This window comes from Schistocerca piceifrons, chromosome 1 (assembly GCF_021461385.2).
Source record: "Schistocerca piceifrons isolate TAMUIC-IGC-003096 chromosome 1, iqSchPice1.1, whole genome shotgun sequence".
Classification (NCBI taxonomy): Eukaryota; Metazoa; Arthropoda; class Insecta; order Orthoptera; family Acrididae; genus Schistocerca; species Schistocerca piceifrons.
In genome coordinates this window covers 704,396,956-704,415,719 of record NC_060138.1, presented here as the reverse complement: position 1 = coordinate 704,415,719, position 18,764 = coordinate 704,396,956, and the positions used below count along the sequence as shown (strand labels likewise).

The 18,764-nt window shown below is 40.9% G+C and overlaps 1 protein-coding gene across 1 annotated transcript in view; it reads right to left on the bottom strand.

Moving 5' to 3' along the window:
- Positions 1-15,934, bottom strand: part of LOC124711888 — a 121,997-nt gene extending 106,063 nt beyond the window's left edge. Inside the window, exon 1 of the mRNA XM_047242135.1 lies at positions 15,614-15,934. Coding sequence (XP_047098091.1) covers positions 15,614-15,739 — 126 coding nt within the window. The 5' untranslated portion in view covers positions 15,740-15,934. The remainder of the gene's footprint in view (positions 1-15,613) is intronic.
- Between the last annotated feature and the right edge of the window lie 2,830 nt (positions 15,935-18,764).

The window sequence follows — 18,764 nt, the reverse complement described above, 5'->3', positions numbered from 1 at the left end:
AATGTTAGTTCAGGTGAAGTGGTAGTGCATATCCAGACCAAGTTAAAACTGGTTGGAACCATTAATATAGACAAATGTACAGAATCACTATTCCTTTTAACAACATTAATATTGTTGTTGATGATGGACATTGGCTGCATTCGCAGTAGCCAACCCTGACAATAGGCTCTAACTTCTCTGTACTGCATGGTAACAAATTGCAACACACCATGGCATACTGCATCTCGTATTTATGGCATATACAACACAAGTATGGCACGCATATTAGAAAACTTTTGGAAGCATTTTTTACATTTCCTTGGGTATGAAACATATTTCCAGGTACTGAATCAAAAAGTGAAAGCGACACAAAAGATTGGTCATCTGTTTGCAAAAAGATTTAATGAAATTTTTTAAATGACTGAAAATTTCAGTGTGTTATTAACCATCACTCACATACTGCCTGTAATTTCCATACAGGGGAGGCATTAAATCGAAAGTCACTATGCTGCTATTGGCATATAAATACAATATTGCAGTGCCTGTGTTTGAAAGGTGTATGATGTTCCTTTGGACATGTATCGTACTTCTTTCAAACGCAGGCAATGCAATATCATGTTCAGTTGCTTCCATTTCAAAGCACAGTGCAAAATTTGGAGTGTTTCATTAATGATTTTGGATGTATGTTTGTTGTTTAGGATCTGTAGTGCAAAGGGACGTGTACTGTTATTGTTAAAGTCTATGTGCACTTGAAAACATATAGAATAGTTCTGCCAGTGTGCCCAATTTATACTTTGTCACACCCAATTTTGTGGATCTTCGACATATTAAATGGGTCTGTTGTATTGGTAGTGTGATTTATACATTGTTTTCTGTACGGGACCCAATATTGATATTTAATGTTGTGGCTATTTTGTTGGAAGTGATTCCATAATAGGGCAGAACTGTGAATTTAGTTTTTTTGTATGGCATCCACTCTTTCTAGAGCAGTTTTATTTAAATCTGATTTTTGCTCATCTGTTTCAGCCTATACATTTTTTAATTATTTGTGGTTGGAAATTATTTATTTTGTCTAAATTTCCTAATATTGCCAATTCTTTGTTAATCTCATCTTCTTCAAGTTGAAAATTTATTTATCACCATGACAGAGAGAAAAGAATGTACAATTTTTATGGGTTTCTGTGTGACGTGATTCATTGTTGAGCAATGTGTCTGTAGTTGCTGGTTTTTGAAAAATTCCAGATTTGTGCACTGAATTTTCTTTCTCTGTTGTGATCTCTTAAGAATTTAATACAGTTATTTATTTCAACTTCATGAATGAATTTGATTTTTTCATACATACTATTTAGTTGTCATTGCACTGTGGTTCTGTCTTCTTCTGTACTATTCAGCAAGATTAATATATCATTAGTGTATCATTTGTAATAAATGACTTCATCTGCTGTCCTTAAATTTCTCAAATAATTATTATTATTTTGCTTCAGTATGGTTAATGAGTATATCGGCTTAGGTTCTTGCCATACAGTTTACCCATGGCTAAACCATGTGGTTGGGAGTATATATCATCTTGGAAGCAAAAGTAGTTTTATATGTAAGAGTCCATTGTAATAGTTGAATGAACTCACGGTTTTCAGTTTCTTGTATTTAACTGAATTGTTTTGATGGTTAATTAATTTATGTGTATTTTTATTGTGTATTTATTTTTATACGTGTAGAGCTTGTCGAGTAAATAATTGAGATTTTTGGAAAAAATGGCAGATATTGTCAATACTATTGCCAGTAGGGCAGTAAAACATCAACCCAAAATTGAGAACTCTCTCTCCGCTCACAAGTCCTTTGGACAAAAAGTTTGAGACACTTCAGTCCGTTTGTGTGACTTGTTGTATATGCACATGCGGATGCTTGTACTTAAATATACATCTGTATTGAAATATAAAGTGGAAGTGTTTGATTTTGGGGTAGTAACCCATCACTTTCCCACAGTGGTGGCCCCGTTACAAATTTAGAGTACATTCCATGTCTCCCCCTCTGGTTCATTGTACTGCAAGTGATTGTTTGCTGCCATGACTTCTCCACACAACACTTTCATCATGGACTTGGAAGCTCAAACCAACTCTCCGGACGTATTCATCACAACTCCCGTGACTGGATTTTCTCCTACTGACTACAATCCACGTACTACACACACACACCAAGAGATGTTCGGCTCACCACAACGGCTATTTCCTACACCTCCGGCCAGAACAGTAGACTCAGGATTTATATCATCAGATTGTGCTCGTCACCATGTGAAGTTCAACTCAGACCATATTCAGAATAGTGTTTCTTGCGATTGATCGTAATCTGAACACACTGGTTAGGTTACATCCACAACTGAACATTCATTCATAACACGTTCCCGTGACCGTTACTGTGGTGCCGTGTGCAATGCCACCATTACCACAACATGTAACATGTTTCAGTCAGCTGTCCACCACACCTGTTATGATTCCTGTGATTACTTGCCAAGTACATATCATCACTAATTGTGCATCCAGCTCCTGCTGTGCCGGCCGCTGTGGTTGAGTGGTTCTAGGCGCTTCACTCCAAAACCGCGGTGCTGCTACGGTTGCAGATTTGAAGCCTGCCTCGGGCATGGGTATGTGTGATGTCCTTAGGTTAGTTAGGTTTAAGTAGTTCTAAGTTCTAGGGGACTGATGACCTCAGATGTTAAGTCCCATAGTGCTCAGAGCCATTTGAACCATTTTGCACCTGCTGCTAGTGTTGTGCAACCGATGGACGCATATCCCATCACATCCAGTGACCTACATCACCGCGCAACATACTGTGCCGCTGCTGTGTGTTGTGGACCTTAATTCATGTCACACCTGTTCACAATCCACTCCCCCCCCCCTCCCCCCCCATATACTAACCCTACCCATGTAGAGTGTTCCAGTTCCTGCCGTAAACCTGCTCATTGTTTCCACAGCACCAGCTGTGTCTGCTGTGACGACCTTCCATGTTCTCTCCAAAGTTTGATATTTCAATGCAGCACCTCTGACCGGCATATCAGTTTTGGGAACCCTGTCTGCTGCCGCCCTTCTGCCCATTCATTCCACAGTACCAACTGTGCCTGCCGCAACGGCCTTTTGTGATGCAGCAAGTATGCTCAGTGATCACACACATGGCAATTGTAACAAACGTGTTTTTGGACCTGTACTCCCTTCACCGTTAGGCCCATTTTTTCCATGTGACCACCCGTACCTGCTGTGCCGGACTGCTGTGCTACCATTCTCTGGCCAGAATGGGATTTGGCGGCTCACAAAAATGATTTGGTGTTCCCGGAGGTTCCTAATTCTCCTCCATCTCCTTCCCCTGGGTGCCTACCGAAGTTACCACCGCCGTCAGAAGACAACCCTGTGTCGTGGTTCGCTTTGGTAAAACACATTTTCGAGCTACATCACGTTTCTGATGACAACTCTAGTTTCCTGTGCCTCATGACACACCTTCATGACCACTCAGATCTGATCTGTAATCTGCTCCTCTCTCCGCCATTGGCTCTGAAGTATGACTTCGCCAAGAAGACGATTATCGAGCACCTCGTCTGTTCCCTGTAGGAGCTCATCCTAAAAATTTTGTGCAAAGAATACCTTGGGGACCGGACACCTTCACAACTCTGGCACTGCCTACAGTTACTGGTCAAAGAGCAAACTATGCCAAATATAAAGCTACGAGCGGTGTGGTCTGCTAAGCTACCCATCAATCTCCAGATACACCTGCTACCACATTCCTTCCAGTCAATTGGATCACGCTTACGGATTGTCGATCAGTTGTACTCTCTCGTGCGACAGCACCAACCTCTGCATTCTCTGCCACAGGTTGGTATGCCTGCACTGGAGATTAGCCTGTTCGCTGATAGGGGCAGGGCCAGCTCCCTGAACATTCCCAGATCGTGCACACTCCATACATGCCAGTATACCTACCAGAAGCAATCGATGATGACAAGCCACCCCCAATTGCTAAGTCTCTGCCTCTGCCACAACTACCTCACCCATTCTGCTGGTATCACAAGGTCTTCAACGATGCAGCACAGAAGTGTAGATTGCCTTGCCAGCACCAAAACGCCATCTGCAGGGCACAGTAAATGCTGAACCTTGCAAAGGATCAGACAGGCGTCCTCCTATGCTGCACTCCGTACATTCCCCCATTTTTTCCAACAGTCAGTTTTATGTAACAGACATTTCTTCGAAACTCAGTTTTTTGGTTGCCAGGGGCGCAGATGTATCTATCATCCCTACATCAATGGCTCGACCCGCGTCTTCTCCATCAACTTTTCTCCTCTGAGCAATCAATGCTTTGACCCAAAAAAACTTTGGGCTCGGTCAGAGTTAAAGTTCACCTATCACAATCCTTGTGTTTCCCCTAGACGTTTTACACAGTCGACATAGACGAGCCCATCCTAAGTTTGGCTTTCTTGTCACAAATTTTCTTCGAACTTCATTCAGTACATGGTGCTGAACACCCTACAAACACACACATATATTGCGCTTGCCCTTCGTTTTCCTGCTCAAGTGTTCTCACAGCAAATAGTTTGGTGCGCAAGTGTTCCATCCTCGCAGATGATATTCTGAGGACTGTGAACATTTTACTGTTGGAATGCGAGTCAGGAGAAGGACAAACTCCAATGCCACATTTCGCTCACCTCCAGCAAGCTCTCCTCTGCCCACATTCAGCTGCAGAACTTGCAAGTCATGACACCAGTGACAGAAAAAGTCTCTTCTGCCAGCTCCAGCCTGGCCGCTTCTCATGTCAGTCCTATGAAACATTTTGCATGTGACGAACTGGGTTCTATGGCAGGCACACCATTCCTACCATGCCTGCCCCTCCCTGTGTCATGTGTACAGGTCATTGTGCCTGAACGCCATCCCTGCCCTCACACACACAACACACACACACCTCCTCCGCATGGACTGATACGCTGTGTGTTCATAAACAGTCCCCCTCCCCCATGTGCCAGCCATGTGACTCAGCCAACATCTCTGTTTCTCGTGCTCACCCAGTGCCGCTCATGCCCACTGCGGCTTCCATACATACTAGTGACAGTTGACGTTTGCCACGCATTCCTGCTCACCACTCGCTGCACTCACTCAGACGCGTGAGCCAAATATGTCACTTTCTCTCTGCCATTCCCTACTTGCTTCCATGGTCATATTTCAACCCATGGGCATACTCCCCACACAACAGACAAGTTTGTTAACCAGGAACCCCCTCGTGTGCAACATTCAGTATTCTCTGTCACGGACAGGACAGTACATAAGATAGTTACTACTGACGGCCCTACTATCCGGCATAAGGTCAGCCTCAACCCTATTAAATTACATGTGGCATGACAACAAATTAATGATCTATTAGCTACAGGTATATCACAGCTGTCGGACAGTAATTGGTTATCGCCTAATCACCTCGCTACCAAACTCAACAGGTCATTTCGCAACATGGGGATTCAACATGCGACATTCTCGTCACGGACTTACCACAGACAGTTTCACTGCATCAGGTCAAACCTGCATTTGTGGACTCCGATTGTTTGGCATCAGGCTCTCTTCCTAATACGGCTGACGACCTAGGCCCCCGCCATGTTTTAGTCTCCTTGAATGATATGGCACAAGTCACTCAGACCCACCGTCCCTCAGCAGTATCCAGCCCTAGCAACTCTCTTTTCGCTGGTTTCCCAGACAGTTCAAGTGACTCTCCATTCCTGGGTTTTCCAACCCATGCTGAGGTTGACCCTCTTCCGATCACATTTCACACTTCAGTTCTGCCACACTGCATGGAAGACATCTCGCTGGTAGTAAATAATGGCCAAGTCCTCATCCTTCTGATGGACTCCATTACCAGACGAGTGTTTGGAAGTTGGGGTACTACAATGTTTTGCCCTCACTCAATACTATGACCCCACCCTCCTATGGGCCTTCATCTCTCCATTCGGCGAGATTCGAATTGTCTCTCTGCACTTCGGTTCTTCTCCACACTTTGGCCCACTGGCTTTCTCTTGAACTGGCCATAGACTTGCCCAACCGAGCCGTCTGCAGCACTTCATGATGGACGTACCACTTCGTGTTCCACCACTAACTTCATCGCCGGACGGGCTGTGTGTCGTCGATATAAACATCGACCCACAAATGAAAACTCTCTCTGCTCGCGAGTTCTTAGGACAAAGAGTTTGAGATGATTCAATCTGTTGTTGTATATACACTTGTAGATGATTGTACTTAAATATACATCTGTATCGAAATATAAAGTGGAAGTGTTTGATTCTGGGATAGTAACTAATCACATTCCCACATCCTTTTTATGGATTTTTGGTTGAGCTCGTAATGTTGGGGTTCTGAGTTTCATAACTATGCACTATGCATTCTTTTACGTCTTTAATTTCAATTTTTATGGGTTCCATGCTGAAAACAATATAAGTAATATTATAAGACATACTACCAATATAACAGACCCATTTAACAACTCATGGAACTACAAAATTGGATTTGACAGAGCATATTTTGGGTTGGCTGGTAGAAGCTTTTAGACCCATTTTAAAGAGCACATAAAATCTAATGATAAAAGTACTAATGCCATTGCACAAAATCTCGTAAACAATAAACATACATCCAAAAAAATGTAAAGCTCCAAATTTTGCATTATGCCAAGAAAGGGAAGCAAATGAATAGCTTGGGCGAAATTGAAATTTTCAGTCATTTAAAAAATCAACCTGATGCATTTCTTAATGAGCCCACAGACCCTTAGAACAAAAAATTCCTCCATTAGTTCAGTCACATTCTGCTGATGATGACCAATCAGAAATTACCTGCACAATAAAATGAAATTAAAAAAGGCAACAAAGATTTTAATATTTAATTTTAGTTTTTTCTGTGGGTTATTTTATTTCTTACTGGTATTTAGTTTTCCTCAGCTGCACACATAAATATACATCCATTGCATTTGAAATTATTATTCCATTTATTATGTGCTTATCTGTACTCTGTGATCGATATAATACCTTTGTAAATGTCAAGCCATCAAACCAACAAGACAGCATTTGTAAATCAAAACAAATAAAACACACACATGTGAAGATGCTGTGACCTTGTTTTGGGGCACATTGAATGAAGACTATGTTCTAATATTCCAGTGAATCAATATGGCTTCACTCCAGGCAGATCAACACTGCAGGTTGTTCACGAAATAATGACTAGTGTAACCCACTACCTCAACATACGCAATATTTATAGACTACTCTAAAGAATTAGACAGTTTCATCCAGAAGCTAGAGGATATACCAGGTAAATCAAGCCATGAAAACTAGAAATAATCAAGTCAGTTCTAGACGCAAACCGTGTAGCAGTATACAATGGCATATTGATGTTGAAAGACATCATCCGAACGAGAAGGGTCTACAAGGAGACCCAATGAGCCCAGTACTGTTTAACTTAATGATAGTGGACATTGGGCAGACTATAGACACAAGAAACTAAAAGTGCTTATATATGTGTATAACATGGTCATCCTCTCCACGAGTCTAGAAGATCTACGAACAGCCATGGTGGCCATACGAAAGTGGCCACTGGAAAACATGATGGAAGTAAACAACTGATTCAACATTAGAATTTGTATTCAGTTTTAAATACATGGGGGTAATGCTACAAACAACTGGAACTACTTTCTCTCTGCATGTACAAGTTCGAGTGACAGCCACTACAAAAGTCGTGTACATCATCTCCAAGGTACAAAATTTATCCCTACCAACTGCAATAACACTATTCAAGCCCAAAGTTATGTCAGCTACCACATATGGAATTTAACTAACATGGACCTATATGATGCTAAAAAACCTCATGAAACTAGATAATATTAAATCCAGATTTCTGGGTCTGGGTCTGTCAAACTTAAAATTAAAAAAAAAAAGGGCTACGTTTACATAATAGTGCAGGAATATTTCTTCATAGAAGTTCCTTAGACAATGCTTCAACCTTCAAGAAATGCAAGCATACAAAACTGTCATCAAGGAGAAGCAGAACAAAACCAGGTTTGTGAGGGCCAGGGACTGGTGAAATCTGGAAAGGCAAAGGTCAGGCGCGGCTCGTGGTTTCCATACTGGGGAAGGCTACAAAATTTAGTTCTCAGGTTACGCTACAGATCAGTCTGTCACCACAACCACAATTTCAGGAGGAGGGGCGGCGGCAATGTCACAAGATAGCCAAACCTTTACATACTGTATCTTTTTTCCACTGCATAATCAACTGCTAAATAACATCAGACGCTAACTCCAAGATAAAATCTATAGGTCACATTTCCTGACAGTTTACCGCAACAAATCATACTACAACCCATATTTTGGAGAGATTTTTAATACAGTGTGTGCGTTAGCTTTGTTGCGTGCTTATAATTTTGGTTTTTTCATGTCCAAACTGCAGATGTTAAATGCCTGTGCACTCAGATTGTGGTGTTTATGAGTTTGAGTGACGAAACTGTGATGTTTAGATTGATGTCACAAATCTTGTGCTGTGACTGGGTGAAACGAGCAACCTGAGCAACCACCATGGAAATGTGCAGACCGTATTTTTCATATTTACACTTACACATTGCAAAAATATGTGTTTTAAGTGCACACTACCACTAAACTGCCGTGTACGTCTTTTAAAATTGTGTGTGTATCCTTGCCAGGATTTACACTGTTTTTGTTCCTAATTCATGTTAACGTTGAATCTGGGCGCACCAAGTTCCTTCACTTTCATCGTAACTGCATGTTCGAAAATTTTGTGTGATAAATTGAACACTGAATTCATATTGTGTTGTTTTCAAACTCGTGATATGTTACTGTTATTCACAAAAAAGCAAAACTCACTAAACTTATGCATAATACACTAACAAAAAGATACTTGCTAATAACACGCATTACCCACAGTCAGCGAGCAAGGAAACTAAAGTAACGGGACGTATTTCATGCAAGGAGTATATTTCGCATGCTTTTTCTCTACCATCCATGAAACTCTCGCCAGGTGGTAATACTTGTGTTACCGTACTCTAGTGCACTCTGTCAAGACATGTGCAAACATATTAGGGTATTGGATAGAATACCACTGGCAATAAATAAATAAATCCTGTCTAAAACACTATCACAACAATAATACTAGATGTTGTTTAAAGACACATCAAAGCATAATACAGATATGGAGAGACAGGGATTTGATAGCGAAGTTTCACCAGTTTTTTTCCCCCTAAGCAATGTAATGTGAACATTTATGCAGGTTGGTAGGACAGGCTTTGGCTGGAACACCAGAGTGCTGACTCCTTCCTCTCCCGCTGCCTCTCCTACGTTACCATCCATAACACTAATTCCCACACCTTCTAGCCCTCTGCGGGTGTGCCCCAAGGCTCTGTCCCCTCCCCTCTCCTCTACCTCCTGCACATGGCAGATATGCCCCAACCCCCCCCCCCCCCCTCTCCGGTCCACCTCCTGCAGTATGCCAATGACACTGCCTTCCTTGCCCTCACTCCTACCCTCCAACGGTCCCAAAACCTTCTCCAAAATCACCTTGACCTGTTTGCCACATGGTGTAACCAGTGGCTCCTCAAAATCAATCCTTCCAAGACCCAGGCAATCATCATATGTCATACCACTCACTCCTTCCGGCTCCTTGAGTTTTCCCTTACCTTCTGCACTCGTCCTGTCTGCCTCTCCCCCACCCTCAGCTACCTTGGATTCACCATTGACCATCACCTCACCAGAATCCCTTATTTCTGCTCTATCCAATCCAAAGCCCACAACTGCCTCCTTCTCCTTAAACTCCTCTCTGGCCAGATATGGGGGTTGCACCCTTCTACCATCCTCCACACCTACAAATCCTTAATCCATCCTATCTGCTCCTTTTTCTTGAACATGTCCTTGTCCTCTACACCTCCCGCCGAGTTGATCGCCCTCATCCCCTGGTTGCTCCTCAGCTCCTCACCTCTCCAAGCCCCACCCACTGCCGTGCCTTCACCATTGTGTCCCCCCTACCCTCCACCTCTACACCCTTCATCTCCTTTCCTGAGGTGGCTTCCATCAACTCCCCCTCCCAGATGATGCCCTCTCTCCTTCGATTTATCGCTCCTGTCAATTATGATCCTCACCACCCCGTCCCCCCTCCCTCCCTCTGTCATTTTCCTGGGTTCCCTCTCCCTCCCTTTCATCCTGATTTTTCTCCACCTACCCACTCCTTGACGCCATTCTCTCCCACGAGTCCTTTTTCTTTCCCCTCCACTGTCTTCCCTACTCCTTTCTCGCATCTGCCCTGCTCCCCTTCCCTTTTTCTGTGGCCTCTCCGTCCATCAGCTCCCTCCCTTCATCAGTCTGCGTCCTCCCCCACCCTCCCATACCCACATGCCTTCGTACTATATAGTGCAGTGTCTTCCGTGAGTGTTGTGTGTCCCCTTTCAGAAGTGCTGGGAACAGAAACCAGACTGTCGCCATGTTTTTTTTTAAATTGTGCCTGTCTATTTCCTAAGTGTTTTTAATCAGCATCACTGATTTCCATGTACCAGTTTTATACAGTCAACGTTTTATCAGCTCTTTTTATTAATATGTGTCCTCATTATGTTTTTCAACTTTATCTGTAGGTTGCAGAGCATCATACTATGCTGCTGCCAGCCTGCCAGGGCTGCAGAGCGTCATATTATTATGCTGCTGCCAGCCTGCCCCCCTTCGGGGGGGGGATAGAAATACAATAAAGAAAAAGAAACCATGATCCCAAAACAGGCCCAGATATAAGGGGAAGCAAACTGGGGTATCTGCCGTGGGTGGCAATTTCAGGGGGACTCCAAATTCATATTCTTGAAGAAAAAAAACCTTGTTTCACCAAGTGCTTACTATCCAGTGCACATTGGTCTATCGATTATTCATATGCTTTCAAAGAAACGCATCCCTGTTGCTTTTTGAACATTTTTGAACACATTCTAAGTTTCCAGAATGAGATTTTCACTCTGCAGCAGAGTGTGCGCTGATATGAAACTTCCTGGCAGATTAAAACTGTGTGCCCGACCGAGACTCGAACTCGGGACCTTTGCCTTTCGCGGGCAAGTGCTCTACCATCTGAGCTACCGAAGCACGACTCACACCCGATACTCACAGCTTTACTTCTGCCAGTATCTCATCTCCTACCTTCCAAACTTTACAGAAGCTTTTGTGCGAACCTTGCAGGACTAGCACTCCTGAGAGAAAGGACACTGTGGAGACATGGCTTAACCGACAGCCTGGGGATGTTTCCAGAATGAGAGTTTCACTCTGCAACAGAGTGTGCACTGATATGAAACTTCCTGGCAGATTAAAACTGTGTGTCCGACCGAGACTCGAACTCGGGACCTTTGCCTTTCGCAGCCAAGTGCTTTACCATCTGAGCTACCGAAACACGACTCACGCCCAGTACTCACAGCTTTCTGAATGAATCATAAGTTGATTTTTGAATGCTTGTATAGCATACTTTATGTCTCTACCAGGGGAATTCCCATCACATCTAGAAAAAAAATAAATGTCATGCAGACCAGACAAAAGGGGGAATTGCACAGTTGCCAGTTAGCAGCTGCTTAAGTTCAATTCTCGGAAAACGTGTTGTACAAACACATAATAACGCCTAACTGGAAAATAAAGCGGGAAACTAAACTTGTGATTCTGGCAGTGTTAGTGAAGTTTACTGGAGAATAAGTTTTGGCAATTGCAGGAATAGTTACAGAATTAGTGATAGCAAGATTCTGTGTTATAACAAGGAAGTAGAAGAAACGGGACAGCACACAAATTATATAGAAGAATATGATGATTCCAATTATATATAAAAGTCATACTACTATGTATCGATCTCATGCTTGAGAAACTGAAGCGTATGAACTAAATGTGAAACTATTTCCTAACGTAAAACTTTTAGCTTGTATTAGGCCTAACAGGCATTTGATATTGGTACTTCATGAATTATATTCTGTCGTGTTATCTGTGTAAATGAGTAGATAAAAATTGCCATTTGTGCCAAAACAGTCTCACTAATTTGGCATATGTTACAGTTGCTGCAATAATAGAGATGCCTTTTTCTTTTTATCTAACAGACAGTGACAAAATAGACTTAATCAAATTGAGAAACCACACCAGTCTTGAGTGCTATTCGTATTTACAGTGTTTTCAGTATTAGATGACGACATGTTGATTTTTCATGCAGCATAATGTTTGATGAACTTTGTTGTGGTAATAGATTATTTCGCAGAAAGGAAAGCATGCTGTGTAAAGCTGTAGCAAGGTTAGAGGAAAAAATGATAGGACCTAAGGATTAAAGAAATGTGTACAGTCTTGCTTGTCTCTTGTCTTTACTGATCTTATGTTTCCTCTATTTGAACTGTAGATTAAAACTGAAGAAACTGCAAAAAGGTGGGAATTTAAGGAGATGGGACCTAGATAAACTGACTACACCAGAGGTTGTGGAGAGTTACAGGGAGAGCATTAGGGAACAATTGAAAAGAATGGGGGAAAGAAATACAGTAGATGAAGAATGGGTAGCTCTGAGGGATGAAGTAGTGAAGGCAGCAGAGGATTAAGTAGGTAAAAAGACGAGGGCTAGTAAATATCCTTGGGTAACAGAAGAGATACTGAAATTAATTGACGAAAGGAGAAAATATAAAAATGCAGTAAATGAAGCAGCCAAAAGGAATACAAACGTCTCAAAAATGAGATCGACAGGAAGTGCAAATTGGCTAAGCAGGGATGGCTAGAGAACAAATGTAAGGATGTAGAGGCTTATCTCACTAGGGGTAAGATAGATACTGCCCACAGGAAAATTAAAGAGAACTTTGGAGAAAAGAGAGCCACTTGTATGAATATCGAGAGCTCAGATGGAAACCCAGTTCTAAGCAAAGAAGGGAAAGCAGAAAGGTGGAAGGAGTATATAGAGGGTCTATACAAGGGCGATGTACTTGAGGACAATATTATGGAAATGGAAGAGAATGTAGATGAAGATGAAATGGGAGATACGATACTGTGTGAAGAGTTTGACAGAGCACTGAAAGACCTAAGTCAAAACAAGGCCACGGGACTAGACAACATTCCTTCCGAACTACTGACGGCCTTGGGAAAGCCAGTCCTGACAAAACTCTACCATCTGGTGAGCAAGATGTATGAGACAGGCGAATACCCTCACACTTGAAGAAGAATATAATAATTCCGATCCCAAAGTAAGCAGGTGCTGACAGATGTGAAAATTACCGAACTACCAGTTTAATAAGCCACAGCTGCAAAATACTAACGCGAATTCTTTACAGATGAATGGAAAAACTAGTAGAAGCTGACCTCAGGGAAGATCAGTTTGGATTCCGTAGAAATATTGGAAAACGTGAGACAATACTGACCTTGCAACTTATCTTAGAAGAAAGATTAAGGAAAGGCAAACCTATGTTTCTAGCATTTGTAGACTTAGGAAAGCTTTTGACAATGTTGACTGGAATACTCTTTCAAATTCTAAAGGTGGCAGGGGTAAAATACAGGTAGCAAAACGTTATTTACAATTTGTACAGAAACCAGATGGCAGTTATAAGAGTAAAGGGGCATGAAAGGGAAGCAGTGGTTGGGAAGGGAGTGAGACAGGGTTGTAGCCTCTCCCCGATGTTATTCAATATGTATAGTGAGCAAGCAGTGAAGGAAACAAAAGAAAAATTCAGAGTAGGTATTAAAATCCATGGAGAAGAAATAAAAACTTTGAGGTTCGCTGATGGCATTGTAATTTAGTCAGAGACAGCAAAGGACTTGGAAGAGCAGTTGAACGGAATGGACAGTGTCTTGAAAGGAGGATATAAGATGAAAATCAACAAAAGCAAAACGAGGATAATGGAATGTAGTCGAATTAAATCGGATAATGCTGAGGGAATTAGATTAGGAAATGAGACACTTAATGTAGTTTTGCTATTTGGGGAGCAAAATAACTGATGATGGTCGAAGTAGAGAGGATATAAAATGTAGACTGGCAATGGCAAGGAAAGCATTTCTGAAGAAGAGAAATTTGTTAACATCGAGTATAGATTTCAGTGTCAGGAAGTCGTTTCTGAAAGTATTTGTATGGAGTGTAGCCATGTATGGAAGTGAAACATGGACGATAACTAGTTTGGACAAGAAGAGAATAGAAGCTTTCGAAATGTGGTGCTACAGAAGAATGCTGAAGATTAGATGGGTAGATCACATAACTAATGAGGAGGTATTGAATAGAATTGGGGAGAAGAGGAGTTTGTGGCACAACTTGACAAGAAGAAGGGACCGGTTGGTAGGACATGTTCTGAGGCATCAAGGGATCACAAATTTAGCATTGGAGGGCAGCGTGGAGGGTAAAAATCGTAGAGGGAGACCAAGAGATGAATACACTAAGCAGATTCAGAAGGATGTAGGTTGCAGTAAGTACTGGGGGATGAAGAAACTTGCACAGGATAGGGTAGCATGGAGAGCTGCATCAAACCAATCTCAGGACTGAAGACCACAACAACAACAACAACAACAACAACAACAACATTTAATTTTATATCACACACAAGAAAGTTATTAGCTAATAGGCAATAAAGTGTGCAAATTTTCTGAAGAATTTGTACTCTCCCAGTTATAAATAATTAATCTCACCCGGTATTAATTGTAAGTTTTTAAGGAGGGCTACATGGAGATAAGCAGGATTTTAAGGCTGCAGTCACACTTGCTCCGATATTGGTGGATTCCGCCGACATCGGCCAGAGATCGCCGACCTTTTCAAATCAGTACACCACCATGTGCGCGGTTACACTACAGCCGATCCTATCTCCCGAACATACGGACTTCAGACGACAACCGCTGGAATTCGGATCAGTTTGTTTCCTCTGGTCAGATCGACAGACGTTCTCGCGCACGAAATATGGAGCGGGAGAAACTGATAAGTTTAGTCCAAGAAAGAGTGAGTTCGTGGCGTCCTGTAAATTAAAATCTCTTAATCAGGATATAGTTTGGAATCTATGGACTGAAATCGTAGGTTTATTCGAAACCTCATGTAGGCAAAATTTTTACTGGAATATTAGGCAAAGACTATAATCTTAAAAATAAAAAGAATTAATTTGTTCAAGTGAAGTGCATGACATATCTTACATGCTTATCGCTACTGTACTGGATTTGTTTTGTGATAGGTTGTCATTAGATGTCTGCAAATTAGTATTACTGCTTACTGGCATGTTATGCCAGTAGGGTAGTGTTACTGTTAATTTGAAGTGATTTGCAAATATGGCGTATAGTATTTACTCCCACTTTTAAGTGTTTTGGGGGTTCAGAGTACCTTAGCCTACACTTCACTCATGTGCTAAATGACATTCACTGAAGGTTAATTGACGCACGTCAGCACAACCTTAAATAGATACAGCAAAACAGCGTGTTTATAACTTGGGTTTTAAGGTCACCACGAATTATCTCGAGTGTGTAACAGAACGATTTTCTCGTCATCTCATATAATCATAAAACTTGACACGTTATTCCATTAACTGAGGATAGAGTGTATAGTATTTGCCATATTCCGTACGAGACGGGAAAGCTTCTTTAGGTGTGCAATTATAACCCAGAAAAATAATTTTTCAAGTGACAAGTATGGCTTACCTTTTGTGTAAAGTTACTGTAGTGGATCTTTTTGGATTGTGGTAGGTGGTCGTCAGTTGTCAGCAGATTATTATTACTGGATACTGGCGTTGATTTTATGGCAGTAAGGTGGTGATTGTGCCACATGAAGTGATTCGCAAATGTGGTGTACGTATGTGTTTACACTTTTCAGTGCTTTGGGTGTTCAGAATATCTTTCTCTGAACTTTATGTTTGTCTGTCATACGTTTACTGAATGACATTCATAAAATGTTATTTGACATATGCCTGTACAATGTTAAATAAATTCAGCAAAACAGATTTCAAGCAGGCCACTACAGATGCAGTTCTGGTTCTCTGTCTAATAATTAGACCTATACCACGTTCCAAAAAGTATAGTTTCAAAGTTTTTGTGTGATACGTTAGAAGTTATGTACAGTGCTCTGAATACAAATTAAAAATATAATATTTTCACTCTTGCACATCAAATACTTGTTCTATGAAATTTCCAATTTTTTCTAACCCACTGTTTTAGCCTTGTTTCACAATTTATTATTAATGTTATTGCACAACCTAGGTTTTGCGTTATAAGTCCATTTTCAAGTACATTATGGATTCCCAAAGATGATGATACATAGATAAACATGATGACAAGGCAAAGATAACCTCAACTTCTTCGGTATCGATCCATAGCTTAATGTACACTTCCATCAGTGATCATTTTTTAACAAATTACATCCATTATTACACATTCACCAATTATACTACAATGATCGGACTAGAGTTATTCATCATCTAAGATATTTTTAACAACGATGGACTGGGGTCAAAAGTTTTGCTTCTATCCTGGGGTTGTGAACCCATCTAAAAGAGGTGAATAATTCAATTTGGTTTGCTCGTTTAGTAATAGGTGTGGGCATATACACATCTGTTTTTTTTAATTTCTAAAATTCCTAATTGGTCGAGTGTGGCTCCTTTTCCTCTGTGTATAGGACTTGTACATCTATTGTGTATTTGTGATTATTGTTCAGGCAATGTTCTGCAAAGGATGAATCAGACTTCCTCAATCTCCCAGTTTCTGTGGTGTACCTTAAGCCTGGTACAGATTGACCTTCGCCCATCTATCCAATGTAGCAAGACTGACACTCCTGGCCTGTGATTTTAAAAACCCCACCTTTTGTGATAGCTGGTTGTTTGTCTTTTGCATTGTACAGGAAACCACCTATTGTCAAGGGACATATAAAAGCACAGTGAAACACTTTGCCTTCAAGATGTTACTTAGGCTATTTAATGTTTTCCCTATAAAAGGTAATCTGCACCATTTCTTTTCCTGTTTGTGTTTTTCATTAGGAATGGTATGGACCTGGCTTGCTTCTTCATCTTTTTGCCTAAAATTTTATCAATAATCTTGGGGGCAAATTCATTATTTATGGTTATTACTTTTATTGTGTCAAGTTCCTGGTCAAAGTCTTCTTGGGACATAGGGATAGAAAGGAGACAGTGGATCATGTGATGGAATGCTGCAGATTTGTAGGTACCGTAGTAGGATGTTGGGAGGAAGCTGGGATGAAAGTGTCAGTGCAGGAATCTTTTCGGTAAAATTTAAATTTATGGTTACTCTCTTCTATTTTAAGCTAATTTCCAGGAAATTTATGTTGGGCCCCCCAACTCTATGCTGACCTTGATATTAGTGTGACACTGGTTCATATTTTCCACAAATTTATGAAGTTTTCTATTGGAATCTTATCATATACAAAGAATATCATCTACATATCTGTATCAATTCACAACATGTTTTTCCAGGGGCTCTTTTTTCAAAAAATCAGTCACCCACTTGTCCAAGAACGTGCCGGGAGTGTGAGTCTTGTTACATTTGACAGACAAGGTCAGTCTGTACCAAGCTTAAGGAACTCCACAGAAGCTGGAGATTGAAGAAGCCTGATTCATCCTTTGCAGAACATTGCCTGAACAATAATCACAAATACACAACAGACGTACAAGTCCTACACACAGAGGAAAAGGGGCCACTCTCTACCAGTTAGAAATTTTAGGAATTAAAAAACAGATGTGTATGTACCCACACATATTATTAAATGAGCAATCCCATTTCAATTATTCACCTCTTTTATATGAGATCACAACCCCAGGATAGAAGCAAAACTTTGGACCCCAGTCCATCATTGTTCAAAATATCTTAGCTGATGCATAACTCTAGTCCTGTTGCTGTAGTATAATTGGTGAATGTGTAATAATGGATGTAATTAATTAAAAAATTATCACTGATGGAAGTGTACATTCTGCTATGGATCGATACCGAAGAAGTTGAGGTTATCTTTGCCTTGTCATCATGTTTATCTATGTATTATCATCTTTGGGAATCTGCAAAACCTAGGTTGTGCAATAACATTGATATTAAATTCTGAAACAAGGCTAAAAACAGTGTTTGTTTAGTTAATTTACAGTGTTTCACCAAGAACTCACAGTTGATTCAATTAAAATAAAATTGATTCTCTTTAGTAAAAGCAACACTCAGTGTGAAACAATACCGCCACCAGGAATATTGTTACTTCTTTTCTCAAATCCACTAGGTAAGTATTTAGAGAACAGTGAAGTGTACAAGAATCTAATTAGGCCTATCTGAATATCCAGCCAGTACTGCTTAATTTTCACCATTTTTAGAATAAAGTGAGCTGCTGTGAAACCACAAATCTATCTTTCACTTATTAGATAATACCTCCTTCCTTACGTATAAATTTTATCCATGCATCATCTAATAAAAACATGTACTTTGAACATGTAAATTAACCATGTGCTCATAACCTCATTGGCAGAAACTTTACAGACTGAAGCCACACATCCTGTAGCATAATAAACCACACACTGAACTCTTCTAGAAGAGTAGCTGAGCATTGTTAGTACAGTGGAATGTTGTTTAAATCAAAATTAATTCTGCTTTCAAGGGACCTATTATCAGCAAATAGATGGTCTGGCAATGGGCTCACCTTTATCCCCCTTACTAGCAGAAATGTTCATGGACAAGCTGGAGACTGATTTTTTGAAAAGAGCACCACTGGCAAAACATGTCGTGTATTGATACAGATATGTAGATGATATTCTTTGTATGTGGAAAGGTTCCAATAGACATCTCCATAAATTTGTGAAAATACACTATT